Source organism: Molossus molossus, unplaced genomic scaffold (genome assembly GCF_014108415.1).
Source record: "Molossus molossus isolate mMolMol1 unplaced genomic scaffold, mMolMol1.p scaffold_m16_p_12, whole genome shotgun sequence".
In the NCBI taxonomy this organism is placed as follows: Eukaryota; Metazoa; Chordata; class Mammalia; order Chiroptera; family Molossidae; genus Molossus; species Molossus molossus.
The window spans coordinates 7,258,742-7,281,565 of record NW_023425347.1 but is presented as its reverse complement, the minus strand read 5'-3'; the positions used below and the strand labels follow the sequence as shown (position 1 = coordinate 7,281,565).

The following is a 22,824-nucleotide window of genomic DNA, read 5'->3' as shown; positions in this document are numbered from 1 at the left end:
AAACATCTGTAACAAAAATAATATTAAAAAAAAAAAAAAGAAAAAGAAAAAATCCCAGAATTGAAAGATATGAGATTCTAGATTGAAAGGGTCCACCAAATGACCAGTAAAATCACTCCAACCTTCCAACATGAGGAACCAAGATTCTGTAAGTTTGCAGAGGCTACAAATCAGAATGTCATCAAATTTCTTGACAGCAATGTGTGGAAGAGGCAGACAACTGACAAATATTTCCAAACTAAAATTTACTGCCAAATTATCAGAAGAGTCGGATGATTTTGACACTCGTGGTTTAAAAATGTTTTGCCTCCTACAACTTAAGGCTACTGGAGGAGGTGCAGTACCTACGCAGAAAGGAAAGCACAGGATCCCGCTGGCAGACGTGGCGCAGGTGCCAAAGGAAATCTCTAGACGACAACAAAGGGATGCCCAGTGCACACCAGAGCACAGCCAGCCCAGACTGCAGGGGAGGTTCCCGCGCCAGGCCTGGTGGCACCATCCCACTGTCCCTCCAGCCTGATACAACTTCTGAATCAGCAGAAGGGCAGAGAAAGTCCCAGGACAAAAGCTATGCAGATTCCACACAGAAGGGGCAGTGCCCAGGAGGAATCACACTATTGATGGGCCATCTCTGTGGAAATGTGTGCAAAATAGCTATTAAGAAGTTTGAAAAGAGTTAGCAGTAGATACAAAGAAAGCTAAGTTTTGTGTGTGTGTGTGTGTGCGCGCGCGCGCACCAATTAACTGCAGGAAACACAAGGGTGAAATTCTTGTATCTTTTAGAAACATGGAGCTGCAAGAAACTGGAGGAAGTAGGGAGAAATGGAACAGAGCCCTGGATGTTTTTATAAACCATTTAAAATTGTATGTTTTCCTTTAAGAAATTAAAATTAATTTTCAAAAAAATACTCAACTTTCCAATTTCACCTAGGATTATTTTTCTTTCACAGTATTTACCCACCACAATGTGACGGTGACAGATGTTGGAAGTGAGGGATCCAAGGTGGGAAAAACATGACTAAACTGAAGAATACTTTCAAATAGTTTTATTGGCTCATAAGATCTTTGCATATAAAAAAAATACCCAAAACACTATGCAGTATTAAATCACAATTACATTTTTTTTTTTTTTTTACCAATTAAAGCTACTCAGAATATACATTTTTAAAGAAAAAATCCTACAGAACTGAATTCTGAAATGACATTATGACTTAAATACTATAACAAAAATAGATAATTCCTTATAACATTAATTCATTGCACAAAGCTGCCAGATACTTTCATAAGCATAACCACTGCAAATGAACACAATTCAACATTACACATTTAGTTGAAGTAACTGTGCCTCCACCTAAGAAACTCTCAAATTTCTGGCACAAAAATCTGGTCTGTTTTAACTTCCACCAGGCAACCAACCTCGCAATCCATTTACTCTCTTTCTGGCCATTTCTATTAAAAAAAAAAAAAAGAAAGAAAGAAAGAAAAAGAAAAAGTAACATCCTTCTGCTGTAATAGCCTAAAAGAGTCAGCATCGCCTCTGCTTAAAAAAATCCACTCCTCTCAACTCCTCCGGCAGGTACTCCTGATCCACAGGCTCACTGTACATGGGGTTGTACTTGTAGCCCTTGCCGTAGCCCAGATCCGCCATCAGCCGGGTCGGTGCGTTCCTCAGGTGCAGGGGGACGGGGGGCAGAGGCCCCTGGTGGTTTCGCAGGCAGGCTTTGGCGTTGTTGTAGGCGCTGTACACTTCAATAGACTTTGGGGCTCGGGCAAAATACACTACACACTGGGCCAAAAGCACCTGAGTGAAAAGGCAACATTTTGTTATGAAAATGCCAGATTTTGTTTTGAAGAATACTTTGTGATGTCTCTAGTTAATTCTGAAAAGATTCCCACCATGCTTTTATTATCCCCCTTTCTGCCTCCAGTCTGGATACCCACCTATGACAAAGAAGAAATTCCTATATGAGGAGAGAGGTTGAGCCAGACCCGTGGCTTTCTTTTTTATAAACTGAGGAACGTTTTATTAAATGAAGTTTTTCTTAAAACCTCAATATGTAAAACATAAACATGTAGCTGCTGTTTGTGGGTGAACTTGCAGACTTCCTATCCAGCTCCTTCAACATTTCTGCCCCCACCCCCGAAATCCTGAGCACTTTCTCTGAACCTCAGACTCCTGGAAATAGTTTGAAAACATGACCTTGTCGATACCCAAGGTCCCCTCCCTCTCTCTGTAGTCTAAGGTTATAAAATGGGAGTGGTAAAAAGCCCAGCACCTTCTTCAGTGGGCCCACATAGTAACTAACGGTGAAGGCAGAACATATATTTAAATCCACAAAGGGACAGAGCACAAGAGAAAGGAGCTAATTTGCAAAGAACTGAACCAATTACGTTACCTCACATTCCGGCATGCCTATAAAATGACAGCCTTGGTAGGTAGCAACTGCTTGTGTTAATGCAGATGGGTCTGCCAGACCTGTCACACACAGACAGAGAAAGGCAAGTAAGTGTAAGTCACCCTGACCTGTCTACGTGCAGCCACGACCTGAGACTGTCACTGCCTGCAGACTGCTGACCAAAAAAGTCCCACTTAGCAAAAGGACTGACTTTTCTCTGATCTCATTAGCTTATTCAAGAAGTATTTACTGCCCGGCTGGTATGGTTCAGTGGTTGAGTGTTGACCTGTGCACCCAGAGGTCACCGGTTCGATTCCCAGTCAGGGCACATGCCCAGGTTGTGAGCCCAATCCCCAGTGGGGACATGCAGGAGATGGCCAATGTTCTCTCTCATTGATGTTTCTATCTCTCTCTCTCAAATCAATAAAGAAAAAATTTTTTAAAGTATTTACTGAATGGTTATGGTGTGATGTCAAAGATTGTTTCCTCAGGGATAAAAACTCCATCCTATCTAGTTGGAAAAATAAGAAACTATATTATATATATGTATGATAAACACAAGGAGTAGAGACCATGAAAACAGTCACAAGGATGGATACATTAAAAATAAAACATTTACTAACACCAAAGCAAAGTTTTTCTGATCCTTTCCTTTAAACAGTGTCCAGAATATTCCATTCCTATCTCAGAAGCCATCAAATAAAAACCTCAATACCCAACTGGAAAGCAAATTTGAAATATTTCTTCTATTTCAAAACTCATGTTAGGAAAATCACCACTGAAGAGGAGACAAAATGGTGACCTTAGGGACATAAACACTCAAAAGCTCACACACACAATATCAAGAAATAAACCGAGTTCAAACTCAACTCCTCTTCTTACCTGTCCAACATGGTAGAAAAAACCGCTTCAATCACAAAACATTTCCTCCCTCCACGCCACCCGACCTTACAGGGACACCAGGTTCTGGGCCCTCCCCATCACACTCACCTATGTCTTCACTGGCAAACCTCACCAGCCTCCTTGCCACATACAGCGGGTCCTCGCCTCCTTCAAGCATGCGTGCCAGCCAGTAGAGGGAGGCGCTCTGGTCGGAGCCCCGCATGGACTTATGAAGTGCAGAGATGCAGTTGTAATGCTCTTCCCCTGGACGCCACAAAAAGCACCTGCTCAATTACCGGCAGGAAGAGGGACTCCACAGGGCTCAGAGGAGGATCCATCAAGCCACATGGTGCTCTCACTTGGCTGACTTTGGGGAAGCCTGAGCTACTCTGGGGCCCGGGAAAGCCTGAGGAGAACGAGGTGTGACGGCTGTCTTCGAGCTGCTCAGCGCGAGGGTACATGCCACTAGTGCGGGATGCTGGAGCAGGCCTGTGTGGTGACCCAGTTCATGTGGACACTTGTAGTTGCCCACACTGAGCGTGAGCACAGCAGGCAAAGGGAGACATTCACTCTGAAAGGTGGTCCTCGCAGACCTCAGTGATGTGCCAGAGCCAAGAGTGGGAAGAGAGGGATCCGGTGTCTGGTTCCACCTTGCGCCCCCACTGTCAATTTGAGGAAAACTGACCCTGCGCTTGGATGTAGCCATCAAAAAGAGTCAAGTGGCAAGAACAGCTGTTACAGCCCAGTTGTTCCTCAGTGTCATTTCCAGTTGCCTTTCAGATATCTGAAGCCTGTGGTCATTTGAATGTGATGTGGGGACACACGTGGGTGGTGGGATCCCTGGACAAATGGACAAACGGCTCTCACTCTGAAAACACTGTGGCCCTTCTCCCTTACCACTTGGTCTTACCCATGACAACAAATCAGTGAAATGTGCTATAGAAAAACATTTTTAAGAGAAAATTATGGCCAAACATTTGCATTTGCACACACTTCCCTATTTTCTGACCACCACCTCTTCCTTAAATTTGAGAAGAGGGCACCCTGCTCATGAGAAACAGAAGTGTTATTCTTATTAGTGTTAGTCCTTCCAGAGAAGCACCTGGTCTGTGTCATCAAGCCAAGGCCCACAAGGCCATGATCTGCTCTATACAACATTTGGGCCCCAGGAACAAGTCCTGGCACCTGACTATGCTGGTAAAATGACACTGCCTTCAGATGGAGAGGGCATGGAGAAATAGCTGGCCTGCCAAAGGAGAAAGACCTGAAAGGCAGACTGTGGGGCCTGAGCCCTTCCATTTTCAGAGGAGTACGAGGGCAAATCAACCATTCAGCTGCCAGATTTCTGCGGACAAACTGAGTGGTCATCTGTTCCAGGGCCACCTCAGCTAAGTCACTGTGGCATGGAGACCAGCTAGAAAAGTGTCCTGCATGAAATCTACATGGTCTAGCCCACCCCCTTCACAGGCCTGGACACTGACCCTGGCTCTGTTCCCTTCCACTGCTGAGCCTGGACTTGGGGAGGAGGCCTGGCAGTGCAGGCTTGGCAAACTCATGGACATGGAAGAGATGGAAGAAGCCACCTCCACTTCACTTCCTGTGAAATGTAAACAAGAAGACGGCCATGAATCTCCTCTGCCACAGAGTTTACTCCTTTTCTTATATCTTTACTGAGGGTCAACAATAAAAGGCAATATGGTTAAGACCTGGGCTCTGGAACCAAGCTGCCTGGGCATGAATGTCAAACATTCTAGCCATGTAACTGTGGGCAAGTTACTGACCCTTTAGGCCTCCTGGGTTTCTCATCTGTAAAATGAGTATTATAAGACTAGCTAGCTCATAGGATTGTGAATATTAAATAAAGTATACCTGGTATGGAGTAAGCACTATAGAAACATTTAAGTGTTAAGATCATTATTTTATGCTAGATTTTATTTTTTATTTTACTATACACCACTTTATAACTTATAATTTCACATTACGTACGTAGAACTCTGACCTCAATGCATGGCAGAGAATGTATTCTCACTTGGAAATTTCTTCATTCTGATGCAGAATTATCTGAGCTAGTTATTGGGTCCTATAAGTAACTATATACTAGATGACATTAAAAAAAAAAAAAAAAAATACAGCCCGGCCAATGTGGCTAAGTTGGTTGAGTGTCAACCCATGCACCAAGAGGTTGATGGTTCAATTCCTGGTCAGGGCACATGTCCAGGTTGTGGGCCAGATCCCCAAAGGAGGGTATGCAGGAGGCAGCCAATCAGTGTTCTCTCTCATTGCTGTTGTTTCTCTCTCTCTCTCTCCCTCTCCCTTTAACATCAATAAAGAAAAAAATAAAAAGAAAGAAAAAATTAAAATCCTGGGTTAAGGGTCTTTATCTCACCAGAGTTATAAAAATATAACGAGCAGGTTTCCAGGGCAATGCTTCTATCATCCCTACTGATGAAACAGCCTGATTCTCTAGGACCTGAATTGTGTTTGAGTATGTCTGGACCCACTATGGAGGAGATCTCTCTCTCTCTCTCTCTCTCTCTCTCTCTCTCTCTCTCTCTCACACACACACACACACACACACACACACACACACACACTGTACGTCAGTCAGAGTGGGACAGGGTGGGGTGTTAAGACTTGTGGATTGTGTGGGTTCTCAAGACCAAGCTCCAGGTGGCTTCCACAGCCTCAGCTCATCCTGGGCAGCAAAGAGCCACAGAGAAGGTGACCCCATTGTGATGGAATGTGAGCCCCAAGAAGTAGGAGCCCTAAGGCTGGACCTGTCTGACATCCACTGTGTGTGTGTGTTCGTGAACAGGTATGTGGGGATGTGCACGAGTGAGCAGGCATGAGTGACCTGCTCTAGCAATGAGATTGGTGAACGTGGGGAGGGGCTACTATGGAGGCAGCACCGACAGTGGAGAAGGTCACAGTCCTAGCAATTAGTCAGACCTGGAGCTGAGGATGAACTTAACCACTTGCTTTATGAATTTAGGCAAGTTTTGTCATCTGTAAAATGAGGATAATATTAATAGTTACCTCCTAAGGTTATTTTGATAATTAAAAAAAGAAGAAGACAATGTATATAAAATACCAAGATTCAATGTTAGCTATGAATGTTAGCTATGTTAAATGGTAGCTTTTTGTTTTTTAACTGACAGTCTGATAAAATGTGAAAGAACAGTTCTAGTTGGTCCAATCAAAATAAGAGTCTCTTTTAGGACACCTCCATGTAGGGAAAAAGACCACTGTTGCCAGAACCCCCAGAAACAATGGAGAGTCCAGCACGTGGGACCACTTGTGCCCCTCAGCCACCCCGTCCCCATCAGCACACGCGCACTAAGGCTGAAGAGCATCAGCCACTTCCCCAAGGTCACACATGTTCTGTTCCCTCATCAGGAGGCAGTCCCTGGAACCAGTCATATTTAAACTCCCCAATATCAAAAAGCATTCAGAAATGCTGTCAAAGACATGGTGCAGCCTCCACGATATCTGGCACATTCATTTATCAGCTTCCTCTTCCAGCACAGCTTTAAAGGTGTGGAAATTCTGTTCCTATTACTGCGATATCCAGAATCACACAAATACTCAAGCCCTAGACGTCCAGGCTAATCTACAGTACATTATCTTCTTCACCCACAATGTCTATAAAAAGATACAAATATGCTTGTGATATTTACTATTGCCAGCTCACGGATTTAATAAGAGCTGGTATCAAAATTAATATCAGTAAAAGCGGTTCTACAAAAACAGTAAACTGTACAAAGCAAAATTAAATTTTTAAAAAAGCTATTACAAAATAAAAGCATCAAGATCCAAGTAAACTTAATGCTTAGTTCAGACTTTAGAAATTAAGAATTTTAATTTTCATTAAACTAATGAAATAAGTCACTTATTTCAAGAGTCCTGGGGTTATTTACTGCCATTATAAATGATCACAAGAATTACTGTCAACTGAATGTATGGGTTTTAAAAAGCACTTGTGTTCTAAAAGGTGCCATCAGCAAGTAATACAAAAATAACTACCTTTTAAGTTTGAAGCCTACAATTTCAAACCTGAAAAGCCCCCTCAGTTCTTATCAGGACAGCTTCTGCTTTGTGCCTCTCTTAAGAAAGCTCAGGAAGCTGGGTCTTTGAAATCAGACTCTGAGGGTAAGGGTTAATTCTATAACCAGTTTGGAGATCCAACTGAGAAACATGTTCATGCTTTGGACCCAGGTGAAGGTCAGAGGCCTGGAAATGACAGTGTGTGCACACAACTTATTTCATTCAAGTTTTACTCAATACATTTCACAGTTTTTTACCTGCTCGGTCATATAAAATGTGAGATCTCTGGAGGCCTTCCTTCACATCACTTTCAGTGATCAGAACTCTACTGGGAGAATAGGTTTGCCCACTCTTCTTACAAAACATCTTCCTAGAGCTTAACTTGGCCAGCACCGCCAGCTGCAGTCCATTCAATCCAGTTCGGGCATCCCCATCGCTGAGAAAAGCCAGAGTGTCCACTGCTTTATCCTCTATGAATATGGACGGCCTGCAATACAACCAGTGTTATTGTCATACTCATATTATGTAGTTTTCACTCTACAGCACTTCTTAGCAAACTCTTATGCCTTAGCAAGATCATTAAAAGCTACCTTATGTTCAACATTCCTGCTCTTTATTCTTAACTTACATTGTCAACATGGTTAAGCACTATCGACACTGAAAACTGACCTGACTGAGTCATGAGGGTATTTCAACTGGATAAACACACATGCATAAGCATGTACAAAGACATGGCAAATTTTAGAAAGTCACCTTGGACATATGGTCTCTCTGGTTCTATCCTACCGAATAGTGAAAACTACAGAAACACCAGTGCCTCATTATAACATGCAGAACACATGCCTCAAATGCAGTCTACATCCTGACAACATGGATATGCTCAGACCCCTTCTCACACGGGGAGGCAGCATCACATCAGAAAGCCAGCTGTGAAAGGCTCCAGATCACACAGCTCAATTTCCTTATTTTACAAACAACAAACCAAGTATCCAGTTTTTCTAGGTATAGCAGCATCTAGAAGCAGGTCTCTGGGATTTTGGCCTTCCAGTTGGGTATTAATCACCTGAAGTCTGCAGAGTAGCAGAGGTCACTAGCCAGGACATCTACCTGAGATTCTGCCAGAACTTAGCCGTGAGACCTTGAGAAAGTCACTTAGCCTCTCTCTGAAAATCAGGATTAAAATGTATCATTACATTTTTAAATGTAGACCTTCATAAAAAAAAGTCTAACAAAGATTCGTTTTCAAATCTAATTGAGCAAATTGTTCTATTCCTAGTTTAGTTAGAAAAGATAACACATTTAGTTACTTAGAGAGGTCTTGTTAAGTCCTGGCTAGCTGTTAGCAACACACTTTTCCAGTTACAACTCACTTATATCATTGTCAAACTTCAGTTGAAAATGTCTATTACAATTAATAAGTCACTTAGGACGGTCCAAATCTGCTACCCGTAAAATAATGCATAGGCACCAACTGGACTGAGCCAAGGCATGGAACTGGGGTGTATGTGTGTGGGGGGGGTTGTTTGTCATGAAAGGGGGCCCAACTTATCTTCAAAGGTCAATGTAGAATTCCTTACTGTACACCTACCCCACTACTTCACTTGGTGAATGGCTTGAATAATACCAATTTCATTAACTAAGTGATTTTCTTAACTAAAAGATTTGTTTCTAACATCTTAAAGACTGTCTCATCTAATTTCCTAATTTACCTAAGCCAAGATTTCCAGTTATTAATTGTGCATCTCACACCACACAATGAGCACCTGTTCTGCCTTACAGCTAGATAATGACGAACTCTCTCGTCAGACTCCTCCTGACAGCCTCCCTGGCCCCAGAGCCATGGTTATAGTCTATAGGCCCATCCTTCTCCCTTTCTGGCCAAATACTAAAACACACCAAGGCCACATCACTAACGTTTTGTAAAGCTGACAGACCATTTCTCAAGCAGACATTCTTTAGCAGATTTTAGATGGTTTGGAAGAAAAATGACAGACAATAAATAACAAATGAAAATGTGTTAGAAGGAATTCATATCAGAGGGGTGTGGCAGCACTCAACATGCCCCAAAGAGTAGGGCACACACCTGGCTTGGTTACTGCCCATCATGTGTGTGGGTAATGGAGAGTGGGGGAGGGCAGCAAGGACAAACAAAGAAGCAGGAAGAACCAAAGATGCCTCAACATCTCATTTCAGCCTCAGAACTAATAAAAGCAACACCTTCCATTTTCTTAGAAAGCTTCCTAGCAACACAAAGCCTGCAGGATCATTTGCAGGAAGAAACAGGAGTAAAGCAGGAGCCCTAATCAATCCTAACTGATTGAGCCATCACCATGAGTCACACCATTTGTGGATTACATTTGTCCTCCCTCCATTCCCACTAAATGTTGAGGCCTCAAGGACAGGAATCACATTTGATTCCTTATTTGCATCCCCATTGCCTGGTAGAGAATAGGCATTCAATATCTGCATTATAGCGAACAGGCTAACTTCAATTTTCCCACAATTTCAGAGTGAAACATTTATTTCCTTTTAAATTACAATATATAAAAAGTATGACCCTGTCCCCTCTCCCCCAATCCATTATCTCCTCTACCTAGAGATAACAGCAGCTACTATGATCTTTGTTGAATTTCTTTATGATCCATCCACCCCTTCCACCATAAACCTCACATCTAATTTAAAACAAAATCAGGATCATACTATGTATGGTTTGTATCCTTAAAACTAAATAAGTTTTTGAAAAACAAAATACTCAGAACTCTAAATATTACTTTATAAAATGTACATTATATTAAAATTTAAAAATAGGGGCAAAAGTCACTTATTGCTGTATTATCTTAACATTAGTATTTTGGTATACATCCCTTTTCTATGAATTTGCCCTTCACATATAGAGACATGAGTGCTTATGGGACAGAGAAAAAATGTGAGGCCTTTAATACTCTAGTGCTTACTACCCTGCCCCGTTTCCATGAGTCCCCATATAAAGCCAGTGAGTAGACCCTTTTACTTATGAGAGAAAACAAGTAGCAGACTGTTTCATAGATTTATAAACAGCACACTATGAGTAAGCCTTTCAAAATGGGCATATTTTATGTGGTTGGATCCTTCCTTCAATGTTTAAACTCTGAACGAAGTCCACCTTGTTGTACTGTTATCCGTCTGCATCAGGTGTGAGGTCATGGAGAACGCTAGTGCTGCTGCAGTAAAGCCAGAGCCCAGTGCTTTCACCTAAGTCTCCACTCCATTCCTCCTCCCTCTCAATACGATCCACACTCCAAATGTCACTCACGTTCAAAATGAGTATTTTTAAACACAAATGAATCTTCCAGCAATTGTGTTCAAGTAATAAAAAGCGACTGCTGCCCTGGCCGGTTTGGCTCAGCGGTTAGAGCATCGGCCTGTGGTCCAGAGAGACCCGGGTTTGGTTCCCACTAAGGGCACGTACCTCAGTTGCAGTTTGTCCCTGGCCCTGGTTGGGTCGTGTGGGTGACAACCAGTCGATGTGTCCCTTTCACATCGATGTTTCTCTCTCTCTCCCTCCCTTCCACTCTATCTGAACAAAAAATGGAAAAATGTCCTTGGGTGAGGATAAAAAAAGTGACTGCACTCACAATGGTCACGTGAATAAATCCCCAAGCGAAAATACGCTATTAAGAACACTGTATAGGATGTTCAAAGGGTTCTACCTACCACTCGGTATTCCCAGAATCCTGGTTTACTCTACCTAGGTTCTGAGGAGTAATAAAAAGTGTGAAAATACCTTGAGATCTTAGGAGAGGGAGCAGATAAAAGTACTTAGGCCAAGAATGACGAAATAAAGGATATCTGTATTTATATTTGCAAAACTCCTCAGCAAACATTAACAACTGCACAAAGTATCTTGCAAGAGTGGTCCTATTCCAGAGAATTTAACATGATTTTAAAATTTAAGCATAAACTTATAAAACATTTTCCATTTGGAAGCAATTTTCCAAAGTTAGCACAGGATTAAATGAGGCACACTTTACTTTGGGGATACAGTGCCTGAAATCCCACAGCATCACAGAGAAAGAAGCAGAGACAGTAACTTTCTTTGTTATAATGTGATTAATAAAACCCCCCAAACCTCAACATAAAACCCTAAACAGTTCCATAATGAGGAAAAAAAAATTGTTAAAAGAAATGCTTTGGGAAAGATCAGATTCCTAGTTAGTAATACTTTGGACTTGGCAGGAATACGGGAAGCATGCTGTACATGCTATGAAGACAGGTTCTTCCTTTCCTTTTTTCTTTTCAAGGGTGTGAATCTGCCTGCCCATTGTTTTTCTGGTGAATGACACTGGGATTTGGAGGATTCTATTGAGATGGCTGAATATTTAAATGGAAGGAGGTACTGAAAACGTTCCTATTATTTCATGGCAGAACAAAAGAATATACAGGGCTCAGTTAAAATTGCCTTAAGTAACAAAACAATACTCTGTGCATCTTTTTCACTAAAGAAAATAAACACTCCACCAAAAATGTGTATTAGATTACAGAGAGCTTTCTGAAAATACAGCCTGTGTATCTTACCACAGATTTACTGATTCTGAAACCTCCAGGGATAGAAGCTGAGCACATGTAATGTCAAGATGCATCCCTGGTAACAACTGTAATGTGCAGATCTGGTTAAAAGGCACTACTACTGCCCTGGCCGGTTTGGCTCAGCGGTTAGAGCGTTGGCCTGCGGTCCAGAGAGACCCGGGTTCAGTTCCCGCTAAAGGTATGTACCTCAGCTGCAGTTTGTCCCCGGCTCTGGTTGGGTCTTGTGGGTGGCAACCACTTGATGTGTCCCTTTCATGTCGATGTTTCTCTCTCCCTCCCACTCTATCTGAACAAAAAATTGAAAAATGTCCTCGGTTGAGGATTAAAAAAAAAAAAAAAGGCACTACTACTAAATGACCACTGGAAATCTTGTGTTCCTAATACTTTAAAAATAATGCAGCTGCTGCCCTTACACAAACAGAAAAAGGTTAGAATATTAATACTTACCAGTAGCAGCTTTAACTTGATACTAAGTAGCCCTTTTAACTTCATACCTAGAGCACTTCTAACAACCCAGCAGCTTAGTCAGAAACATAACTTTGAAAACTGGTTCCATCCTCCTCAAACTGGGGGATCTTGGAACATTACTTAACCTTTTTGTGCTTCGGTTTCCTCATCTAATAAAAAGGAGATAACAGTATCTACTTTGCAGAGGATTAAATAAGACCCATAAAAGGCTTAAACAGCAGTGCCTGGACATCATGAGCACTCAATTTTATCATTGGTAATGAGAATAATTTTTATGAGACTGGGCAGTACTATACTCTCTAGAACTACAAATCTTCAAGGCAGAGCCCTAAACTCAGCTGCTTCCATGATAACCAGAGTGAAAATAAAACAAAACTTTCTCCAAAAAGAGAGAATATAAACTTCACAGATGATGTCCTTCTCTGTTTAATCCCTGAACCTGTGAATGTGATCTGTGAATGTAACTACCGTAAGATCTCAGATGAGATCATTCTAGATTTAGTGAGGGTCCTAAATCCAATGACAAATGTCTTTATAAAAGACAGTAAGAGAGAAGACAGAGGTACACAGAGGAGGTGGCCATGTGAAGACGGAGGCAGAGACTGGAGTGATCCAGCCATAGCCATGGAATGCCAGGAGCCACCAGAATCTGAAAGGAAGGATTCTCTCCTAAAGTCTCAGAGGGAATGTGACCCTGCCAACAGCTTGATTTCAGACTTCAAGACTCTGTAACTGTGAGAGAATAAATTTCTGTTCTTTAAAGCCACACAGTTTATGGTAATTTGTCACAGCAGCCACAGGAAGAGAATACAAGGTCCCTGAGATCTCTTTCTAGTTGCCAGTGTTTTTATGTCACCATTTAATACTGTATGTTTTCTTTATATCAAAACATTTCTAAGAAAAATTATTAAAATCCACAATTCCTTCTGACAAGTACCTTCTATGATGGTGTTCTACTATCATGCTATTAAATGTTAGAAAATATTTTTAAAGGGCAGGCAAAATAGTTCAAACTTTTATTAAAAACAAAAATAACTGAGAAACAAACCTATAGCTACCTTGTTTGGGGCCACCTCCTTTTGGGGCCACCTTGTCTGGGCTCTCCTCTCAAGATGATCAGAGAAAAGTCCAGTCTCAGAGTCAAGCCATAGCACCTTCACTTCAGGACAGAAGCCACTTCAACTCTTGAAATCAACTTTCGAAACTCTGCCTAGTTAGACAGTAACAGGGCAATTACAGACTCTCATTTCAGTCTCTTGTCCACAAACTTCGGCGCTATTATCTGGTCTACAAAGAACTGATTCTTTAGGGGTGTTTTTGAATAGGCATGTGTCCTATGATCTGGAATTTACAATCCTTCAAAGCAGCAAGTACTGCAGAGTGATTAAACACTAGTTTACTTTCTCATTTTCAGCAGCACAAGCTCATCAGATGATAGGACCATGGACTTATTTTTCCTGGCCTCCAAAATTAACCCAATGCACAGATAGCATGCTTTATTGTACCATGTGACCAAAATGCTTGGCAAATACATGAAAACTGTTGATTACTCATACAAACCAAAGGAACTAAGGGATAGATAATTCAATGTAAGTTACCAGCTCATCTCCATCTTTCTCTTCATAACCAAAATACAACTGAGTATAGATAGAGTACTATTTTACAGATGTCACACTAAAGTTAGAGGGCGAGAGGGAGGTGATATGCTATCTTTCTTTTTTGGCCCTTCTTCTGTTGCCTAGAATGCCAATATAATGGCTAGATTTTTGTAACTGGCTACCTTGGGCCATGAGTTGAAGCTCTGTGCTGAAAATGGTAGAGTAGAAAGGTGAGGGCCCATGTCTCTGACAATACTCAATACTGTGAAGCTGTCTGGCTAGAAGCTGCATTTTTTTATGCCCATGGACCTTCAGACTAAATATAGGAAGGAAATAGAAAAAAGAACACTTTCATCTCATGCTAATGAGATTATATGCTGTACAAGTATATACTGTGTAAGAATTCACAATTCCTCAAGTAAAATCAAGAGTGCTGTAAGCATCAGCTTGATTAGTTTCCAGATTCAGCACCTGCTCAGCTCCTCATAAACAGCCATAAACAGTATGGGATTTCTCTATATAAGTTCTAGTTGCTATCTAGGGTACCAAAACATAAGAATACAAATGCAGCCCTGGTCCGTTTGGCTCAGCGGTTAGAGCGTCGGCCCGTGATCCAGAGAGACCGGGATCCGGTTCCCGCTAAGGGCACGTACCTCGGTTGCAGTTTCACCCCGATCCTGGTTGGGGTTGTGTGGGTGGCAGCTAGTCGATGTGTCTCTCTCACGTTGATGTTTCTCTCTTTCTCTTCCTCCCTCTCTCCCTCCCGCTTTATCTGAAGAAGAAGCAAAAATGTCCTTGGTGAGGATAAAAAAAAAAAAAAGAATACAAATGCACACTCATAGCTTTCCAGAGAAAGAAAGTAATTATTTGGGGTCAAAAGTTTTTCCTTCCCACTAGATTAGTGTAAACAAATCTAATTTATGTTCACAAGAATGTATATGTAGTTAATGCCAATCAGTAGAAATTTGAAAATAAAATTTTACTTAAAACTGAAAGATAGCATAATCTGATATTAGTGATCCATGGCAATTGGGGTGGCCAGGTACTTCTATTAGAAAAATCACTAGTAATGTAAGAATTCTTTCTATGACCTATGACATCTCCCAACTCTACTTCTTGTCAGAATTTATAACAAGCACACCAATTAATTAAGTTTAATAATCTTTAATTTCACTCTGCTTGCTGCTAGTTTGCTTGGGCAATAGTATTAAAGAGAAAGGTTCTTGATACCTGGGCAATGGAGCAATCATCCCTTATTTTGGACTATACAAAGAAAATTAAATTATTTCTCTTATACTGAAAGCTATCTATGATTTACTTACTCATTCACAAACCTTTGCTAAAAATATATGCTAGGCACTGTGCTGGGTGCTGGGGATATGAACAAGAAGGAAAAGTTCTTATCCTCCTAGCCTTCTCAGGAAGGTAAAAGATGTAAGAAATTGAACAGGAGAATGAAGTCATAGTTAGGATTCATTCTAAATGAGTGATAATAGAAAAAGCAAACCATCCATTGGACAGAGAAGATGTTCTCTAACTAGAAAGCAATTTTAGCAGAGTAAGAATCCCTGGCTGACTTTTGCAACCAGTCCTGTTGTCTGGAATGCAAGTATCAGCCGTTATATTTGCATTCCAGGAAAACAGAGGGCCAGAAAAAATAGTGTATCACCTCCCTCTCGCCCTCCAACTTTGGTGTGACATCTGCAAAATAGTACTCCATCTATACTCAATTGTGTTTTGGATGTGAAGAGAAAGATGGAGATCTGGTAACTTATATTGAATTATCTACCTCTTTGTTCCTTTGGTTTGTATGAGTAATCAACAATTTTCATGTATTTGCCAAGCATTCTGGTCACATGGTCAGCAATAAAAACACTTCATTCTTTCACTTGCTCCTCTCAGATGCAAGTGACAAAATGCAGGAATCCTATTAAAATGCAGAAATCCTTTTTGACATGAGCTCCGTGGTTCTGCTGTCCCTCTCATTTCACTTAAATTATGGCATGGCAGTGACTAGGAGAGAGAAAAAACAAGGGCCCAGCATACAAGGGGCTCCTAAGTATGAGTACACCTGATGGACACCAGAAAGTTTCATTCGTCTCCTTAGCCACAATTCTGATAGCTATCCCATCACAATTATACTCTGAAATGATGTGACTCTGTTCCGCCTGGGGGTCCTTGGCCATGTTTCATGTCTTTCGTGAGGCACAGCATAATTCCTCCTATATGTGAGACATGAGCAAATGAGACAGGCCAGACACACAGGGAGAGACTGTTGAAACCTAAACCCTGAACCTATGTCTTGTAGTTAATCCTCACAGAAGAGTGGCTCCAGAACGTGGCCTCAGGACAGGCACCAGCAGCTGTGGGGTCCTCAGCATTATGTTCCACTGCATTATTTCAGCTGACACATGAATCAATGACATCTAAAGAATATAGTCTAATATAAAGAAATGAAAACCTCTAACTGAAGTAATCTAACTGATTAAAGATCTCATATAGCACTCATGATAGAGCAATAGACCACCTAAAGGAAAGGGACAGCCTCTAAAATGTCTTTTCAGTTAAAATTACTTTACTTTCATGGAACTGAGTTTGACATTTAGAGTATGCAAAAATCATTCCAAATGATTTAAGGAATTTTATGGTACCATTTACTTGAATTTTTACTTAATATTTTTAAAAGAAGTAAACTGCAGGAGAAAAAGAAATTGGAATCTGAGTATACATTTCAAAAGAATTATAAATTAAGTCTATTCCACAAAAGAAAATGATCAATAAAGCTTTCCATAGTTTTCCAAGACTAAAAGAAAGCGTGCTAGGTAAAGAACTAAGCACAAATCCCTAAGCACAAAAGCAAACAACCAAAAACTAAAATAACAGGCACAGCAATATTAAAGCTTGCAGAATTACAGATATAGCCATTATAAATTACAAAACATATCTTAAAAGAAAGAAAATATTTGCAGATATATTTGTTGGTATAATTCAGTGCTTCTTTCCTCTTTGGTTTTCATTACCAGATCAACATTTCTTCTGTCCCCAACCTCTCCTTAACTTCTGTCCAGCCCTTTCTGGATCCCTGCCAGAGGATTCTCTAGGAGGAGTATGACCCCAAGATACTGCATACAATCAACTTACTCAGAACTGCTGTTGCTGCTGTGGCTCAGAGGGTCAGTGGGATGGCTGGAATCTAGGACGTGGATGCCCAATGAGTTGATTGCTCGCATTAAAATAGTCACCATTGCCTCTACTGGAAGCTTCTCAAGAACAATAACCCTACAGCGGCTCAGAAGAGCAGCATTGACTTGAAAGGAAGGGTTTTCTGTGGTTGCCCCAATCAGAGTGATTGTCCCACATTCCACGTGAGGAAGGAACGTGTCCTAATCATGGGAGGAAAACAGAAGAAATTGATTCCAGTCAACAACCTGCAGAATTCTATGTAAGTTGGCTATCCATTCCTTCTTCCTAATTTTGATTTCAGGAATAGCAGCTTTATAGTCACTGAATACAGATGAAACAGTGGGAGAAGACAACTAATGCTTTTTGAGCCTAAAACACATCTTTTGGAATGCCAATGTCTAAGCCGAGTCTCTTGCTGGTAGACTCAAAGTAGAATTCTGCTCTAGTTTTAACATATATGGTTTCTTTACTTAACATAAGTATTTTCTATCCCATGGTCAAACTGACATAGTTTAAATAGAGCAGCTATTTAATGACAGAATTCTAAGAAAACACAAAAACATTAGTATTTCTATAATCATCTTCTACTGTGAGTACTCAGCCACACTGTCATTCTTCCTAATCAATTTGGTAAATATATATACATCAGTGAATATGTAACACCAGATGCTGCTAATGGGAAAGAAATGCTAAAGTGAGTCAATGGTCCAATATGAAACCTAGAGTACTAACATCTAGTCATAACTCTAAGGGTCTATTAACTCAGATTCAAATCAGGTAAAAAAGCTTAGTAGGGTTTGGTAAAATATTTCTACCTCTGACTAAAAAGCTGCAACAAATATATATTTTTAAAAAGCATACCTGAAAAAAATGTTTATGTTAATTTAGGAATACAAAAAGTGGCTTTATTTACAAAAATAGTCCTTTTACTTTAGAAAGCCATTTAAATAAGTAGCAATGATTAGCTCTTGTAACTTTCACCTTGATGAGAACCTGAAGTTATAGAAAACACTCTTTAATCTTGAAAAATAAAAAGTAACTCTTAAAAAAAAGTAACACTTTATAGGGGAGAAATTTAAAATTAAGTTAAACTGTTCACTATGACTGTTAATATTTAGATAAAAACTCATGCCCTGGCCAGTTTGGCCAGGCAGTTAGAGCGTCAGCCTGTGGTCCAGAAAGACCCGGGTTCGGTTCCCGCTAAGGGTGCGTGCCTCGGTTGCAGTTTGTTCTCAGCCCTGCTTGGTCGTGTGGGTGGCGGCTACTTGATGTGTCCCTTTCACGTCGATGTCTGTCTGTCTGTCTGTCTGTCTCTCTCTCCCTCCCTCCCACTCTATCTGAACAAAAAATGGAAAAATGTCCTTGGGCTGGTTCTCAAGGTGCCTTTCCGCGTTTTCTTCCCCTTCTTTCCCCTTCTCCTTCCCCTCCACCTTTCCCCCCTTCTTCTTCCTCACCTTTCCCCCTCTCCTTTCCCCTTCTCCTTCCCCTCCTTCTTCTTCCTCACCTTTCCCCCTCTCCTTTCCCCTTCTCCTTCCCCTCCACCTTTCCCCCCTTCTTCTTCCTCACCTTTCCCCCTCTCCTTTCCCCTTCTCCTTCCCCTCCACCTTTCCCCCCTTCTTCTTCCTCACCTTTCCCCCTCTCCTTTCCCTCCACCTTTCCCCTCTTCTTCTTCCTCACCTTTCCCCCTCTCCTTTCCCCTTCTCCTTCCCCTCCACCTTTCCCCCCTTCTTCTTCCTCACCTTTCCCCCTCTCCTTTCCCTCCACCTTTCCCCCCTTCTTCTTCCTCACCTTTCCCCTTCTCCTTCCCCTCCACCTTTCCCCCCTTCTTCTTCCTCACCTTTCCCCCTCTCCTTTCCCTCCACCTTTCCCCCCTTCTTCTTCCTCACCTTTCCCCTTCTCCTTCCCCTCCACCTTTCCCCCCTTCTTCTTCCTCACCTTTCCCCCTCTCCTTTCCCTCCACCTTTCCCCCCTTCTTCTTCCTCACCTTTCCCCCTCTCCTTTCCCCTTCTCTTTCCCCTCCACCTTTCCCCCTCTCCTTCCTTCCCCTTTACACTCCTCTTTTCCCTAGGCAAAAAAAGAAAAAAAAAAGAAAAGAAAAATGTCCTCGGGAAAGGATAAAAAAGATAAAAACTCATAAAAATGTGAAACTCTGATCCAAAGTTGCTTTTTTGGTGTGTAACTCAAGGATATACTGATAATTTCATTTATCAGTTAGAGAAAGCATTTTCTTGTCATAAAAAATACTAAGAAAAAGTGGAGAAATAGGCTAAAAATAGATGGGTTGGCAGTCTGCTTCTTTGTTGACAGTTAATAATGATAACAACAGTCCCTAGCATTTGTATAGTGCTTAATGCTTTTCAAAGTGATCTCACATACTTATATTCTTTTTAATTAATGTTCACAATGACCAAAAGGTAGAGAAGTTAATATACCTGCTGAGACTTATTGAACCGATGAATCTCATCAATAAAAAGTATCGTTTTCCTTTTGAAAAAGCTCTTTTCATTTCGAGCTTGTTTTATGACATCTCGTACATCATTTGTCTTGGCATTTGTTGCAGACAATGTCACAAATCTTATGCTATGTTTCTTGCTGTTGTTGGCTATGATGTGAGCCAGGGTGGTCTAGAAAAGATGACACACAGAGTTTGTAAAGCTGATCAGACACAGAGAAAACAGCACCCATGGGTACAAACACAAGCAAGCATAAGTAACTTGACCTCTGAAAAATGCTTAAAAGCACAGATACAATCTGAAATAGAACATATTATCAGAAATTAAAAGAAAATACTTATGACTAAAACAGGAAAGTAGCTAAACCTTAGGTTAATCCTGATTTTTTTCCTCCTTTGTACCTAACCCCATTCGATTCCTTTTTTTGGGAGGGGGGCTCTAACATCTTTGAGACCCCAGTAAAAGAACAGCTGTTTTGATTTAGCAGAGCCTGGGTGACAGCTGTGATCTCTTCCAGCCAAGAAAGCATTACTGCTGAAGGACTAGGTGTGCAACTGAAGTGCAGAACTAGACTCCATCAATTCCACAACTGGAAGCTTATCATTGCAACTTAGAAAAGGAGCATGAGCCTCTGAATTGAGAAATCAATGAAAAACTAGCTAGCATTTAAGATGACTGCATGCCACTTCTGCATGTTTACTTTGGAAGGAGGTAAAGCAACAGCACTTTGATCATGTTAGTACTTACCAGAAAACAATGCAGATCCAAGGAAAACAATGCTCACTCAGTGCCTGGCACTTAACGGTACTCTACACATTTGCATATGTATATTAACACTATTGTTAGCAATATAGTTAATATGGATGGGAAAAGGGAAGATTGTTTAACCATAGAGTCAAATTTACCCAAGTAAATGGAAAGGTGGTACTTTAATTTCTGTAAGTTTTATAGCACCATTAAATACTGTAGCTGATTCTTTAGCAAACTGCAGCCCATTGGTTCCCATGCCACATATGTATAGGCCTGTGTACTACATTGAGGGGTACAGCCTATTAAATCTTTTGTCCAGTATCTTCTGAATTCACTCTACTCATCTCCCTGGTGACTTTCTTCTTGCCATACGGAACCATCAACATCTGATCAGCCATTTTCATGATGTTATGTAAAGACTTCACAATTAATAAAAATGCCACTGCTCCATCCCCTAAATGGAGGAATAACTAAATCCCCCACCATGGTAAAATGTTATCTGGGTTAGATCTGATTTATACCTGACCAAAGGGAAAGTAGGAATGCAAACAAGAAGCACACAAGGAACAACATGCATTCCAGGGAGATGTGATTCAGTTGTGGGAGGTGAAGCTGGAAAGAAAAACTGGAGAAAAATCCTAAAAGTCCTCGTGCACTAATGAGTCAGAACATGAAAGCTCTTGAGAGCCCCTTCACACTCTGATCCTGAATGCTGCTTTTCATTCACTGGTGCTCATTCTTCTCCCTCTTCCTATGGATTAAAAAAAATTACATATTTAAACACCTCAGCCTACTCTCTCTCTCTTTTTTAAGTCTTAACTCTCCACTGTTTTTCAAGTGCTCTTCCAATGACATGTTTTCTAGACCCCAATATCCTAATTGCCCTCTGGATTTGTTATAATTCCTAACAAGGTATATAGAACTGGACACCAATATGCAGCAGCGTTTCTTCTCTAAAATACACAGCATTATGAGGACAGTTATGGAAATGCTAGATGAAAATGACTTGCACAGGGAAAAGTGTTCATACTACTCTTGTTAAGTAAATATAGTTTCAAAGACAAATATAAATCAGTCTGTTAAAATCAATTAACAGCCAGAAGGAGGCTGTTGGAACACACAAGTAGATCAAATCTAACAGTCCACATATTCTTGTAAACCCAGAAATTCAGACATTCTGATTTTGGAAACGCCACACACGTCTCGTGAAACTGGGTGGGAGTGCCTGTTCCACATCCATCGCAACTCCCCCGCGGGCCAGGCACCGCCCGGGCTCAGAGGCTACCTGAGGCTCTGCACTCCTAGGCCTCAACACCCAGAGCCGCGCGGATTCTTCCGGCCCGCCAACGCCGCGGCTCCCTGACCGTTAGACCCACGCCCGACCCGTGGAGACCCGCACCCGGAACCTCTCTGGCAAGGCGGCACTCACCTTGCCGCAGCCCGGCGGCCCCCACAGGATGAGCGAGGGGATTTCGTTCGTCTCCAAGAGGGACCTGAGCAGGGTCTCCTGCCCCACGGCTCTGCTCTGCCCAAAATAGTCCTGCAGCGAGTCGGGGCGCATCTTGTCGGCCAGCGGCTTGCCCTCCAGCATCTGACGGATCTCCTCCAACGCCAGAGCCCTGGCGTGCGGGCGGCTCGCGCTGCTGGCTGCGAAGGCGGCGGCGGCGGCGGCGTCGGCCTCCCAGTGGCCCGGGTCGTCCTCGCCGTCGGCATCTGCGTCCCCGTCGCCATCGCCCACCGCCTCTTCTTCCTCCGGCGCCTCCGCCTCGTCCCAGCTCCGCGGAGACGCGCTACCCGCCGCGGCGGCCGCAGCGGCCGGCCTCTTCCCCGAGCCCTTCCTGCCCGGGCTGCTGGAGCGGGCCACCGGGAAGTCGGGGATCAGGCGGGCGCCGCTCGGCGTGGGCGGCGCGTCGTAGCTCTCCCGGCTCTCGGTCTCGCCGCCGTCGTCGCCCTCCTCGCCCTCGCCCTCGCTGCTCTCGGCCGCCGTCGGGGTGGCCGGCTGCTTCAGCGCCGAGCTCTCGGAGAGCCGCCGCCTCTTGGCGCCGGGTGGCGACAGTCCCTTGGGCCGCTCGCCCGCGCCGTGCGGCCCGGCCGCGGGCTCCGCGGGCCCCGCGGGGTTGAGCAGCAGACAGCGGTCCAGGTGCGAGTTAATGTGCGCGGCGGGCATCATCTTCTGGCACACGGGACACTGCACCTGGTGCAGCTGCGACAGGAAAGGGTCGTCTTCCGGCCCGCTCACCTCCATGGCGGCCGCTGCCCTCGCCGGCGCGGTCGCAGCTCCGTGCGCACGCCGAGGGCTCGCGATGCCCGCCGCTAGGCCCCGCGCCGCGCGACTCGAGCCCGGAGAGGCGGCGGGACGCGAGCGGCCAGAGGAGGGCGCCGCTCATGCCTCAGCCGGAGCTCCCCCGGCCGGCCCGCCCGCCCTCAACCAGCCTCGGGCGGCGTCACGCGCGTCGCGTCCCGAAGAGTAATGCGCGGCCGTTT

At 42.8% G+C, this 22,824-nt stretch overlaps 1 protein-coding gene across 2 annotated transcripts; it reads right to left on the bottom strand.

Annotated features, from left to right (window-relative positions):
- Positions 1-1,088: 1,088 nt before the first annotated feature.
- Positions 1,089-22,824, bottom strand: WRNIP1 (WRN helicase interacting protein 1). Of its 2 annotated transcripts, XM_036257136.1 has the most exons (7): positions 21,770-22,824; positions 19,570-19,761; positions 17,096-17,337; positions 7,580-7,809; positions 3,387-3,542; positions 2,397-2,476; positions 1,089-1,801 (listed from the first exon to the last, which is right to left on the bottom strand). In XM_036257136.1, exons 1-7 carry the CDS (start codon positions 22,583-22,585, stop codon positions 1,526-1,528), a joined length of 1,992 nt encoding a protein of 663 aa, XP_036113029.1. In that variant the 5' UTR covers positions 22,586-22,824; the 3' UTR covers positions 1,089-1,525. The 2 variants fall into 2 exon arrangements, with proteins under 2 accessions (XP_036113029.1, XP_036113030.1); XM_036257137.1 differs by lacking the exons at positions 1,089-1,801; positions 2,397-2,476; positions 3,387-3,542 and adding an exon at positions 3,600-4,118 and having other exon boundaries at positions 21,770-22,623.

What these genes read in the sequence shown, in the direction of transcription:
- WRNIP1 (XM_036257136.1), bottom strand. Translation starts at nt 22,585, where the DNA reads ATGGAGGTGAGCGGGCCGGAAGACGACCCTTTCCTGTCGCAGCTGCAC. An exon ending in GTTTGCCAGTGAAGACATAG is followed by an intron (nt 2,477 to 3,386) that starts GTGAGTGTGATG and finishes TGTGTGTGACAG; the next exon opens with GTCTGGCAGACCCATCTGCA. An exon ending in TAGGCATGCCGGAATGTGAG is followed by an intron (nt 1,802 to 2,396) that starts GTAACGTAATTG and finishes CTTTTCACTCAG; the next exon opens with GTGCTTTTGGCCCAGTGTGT.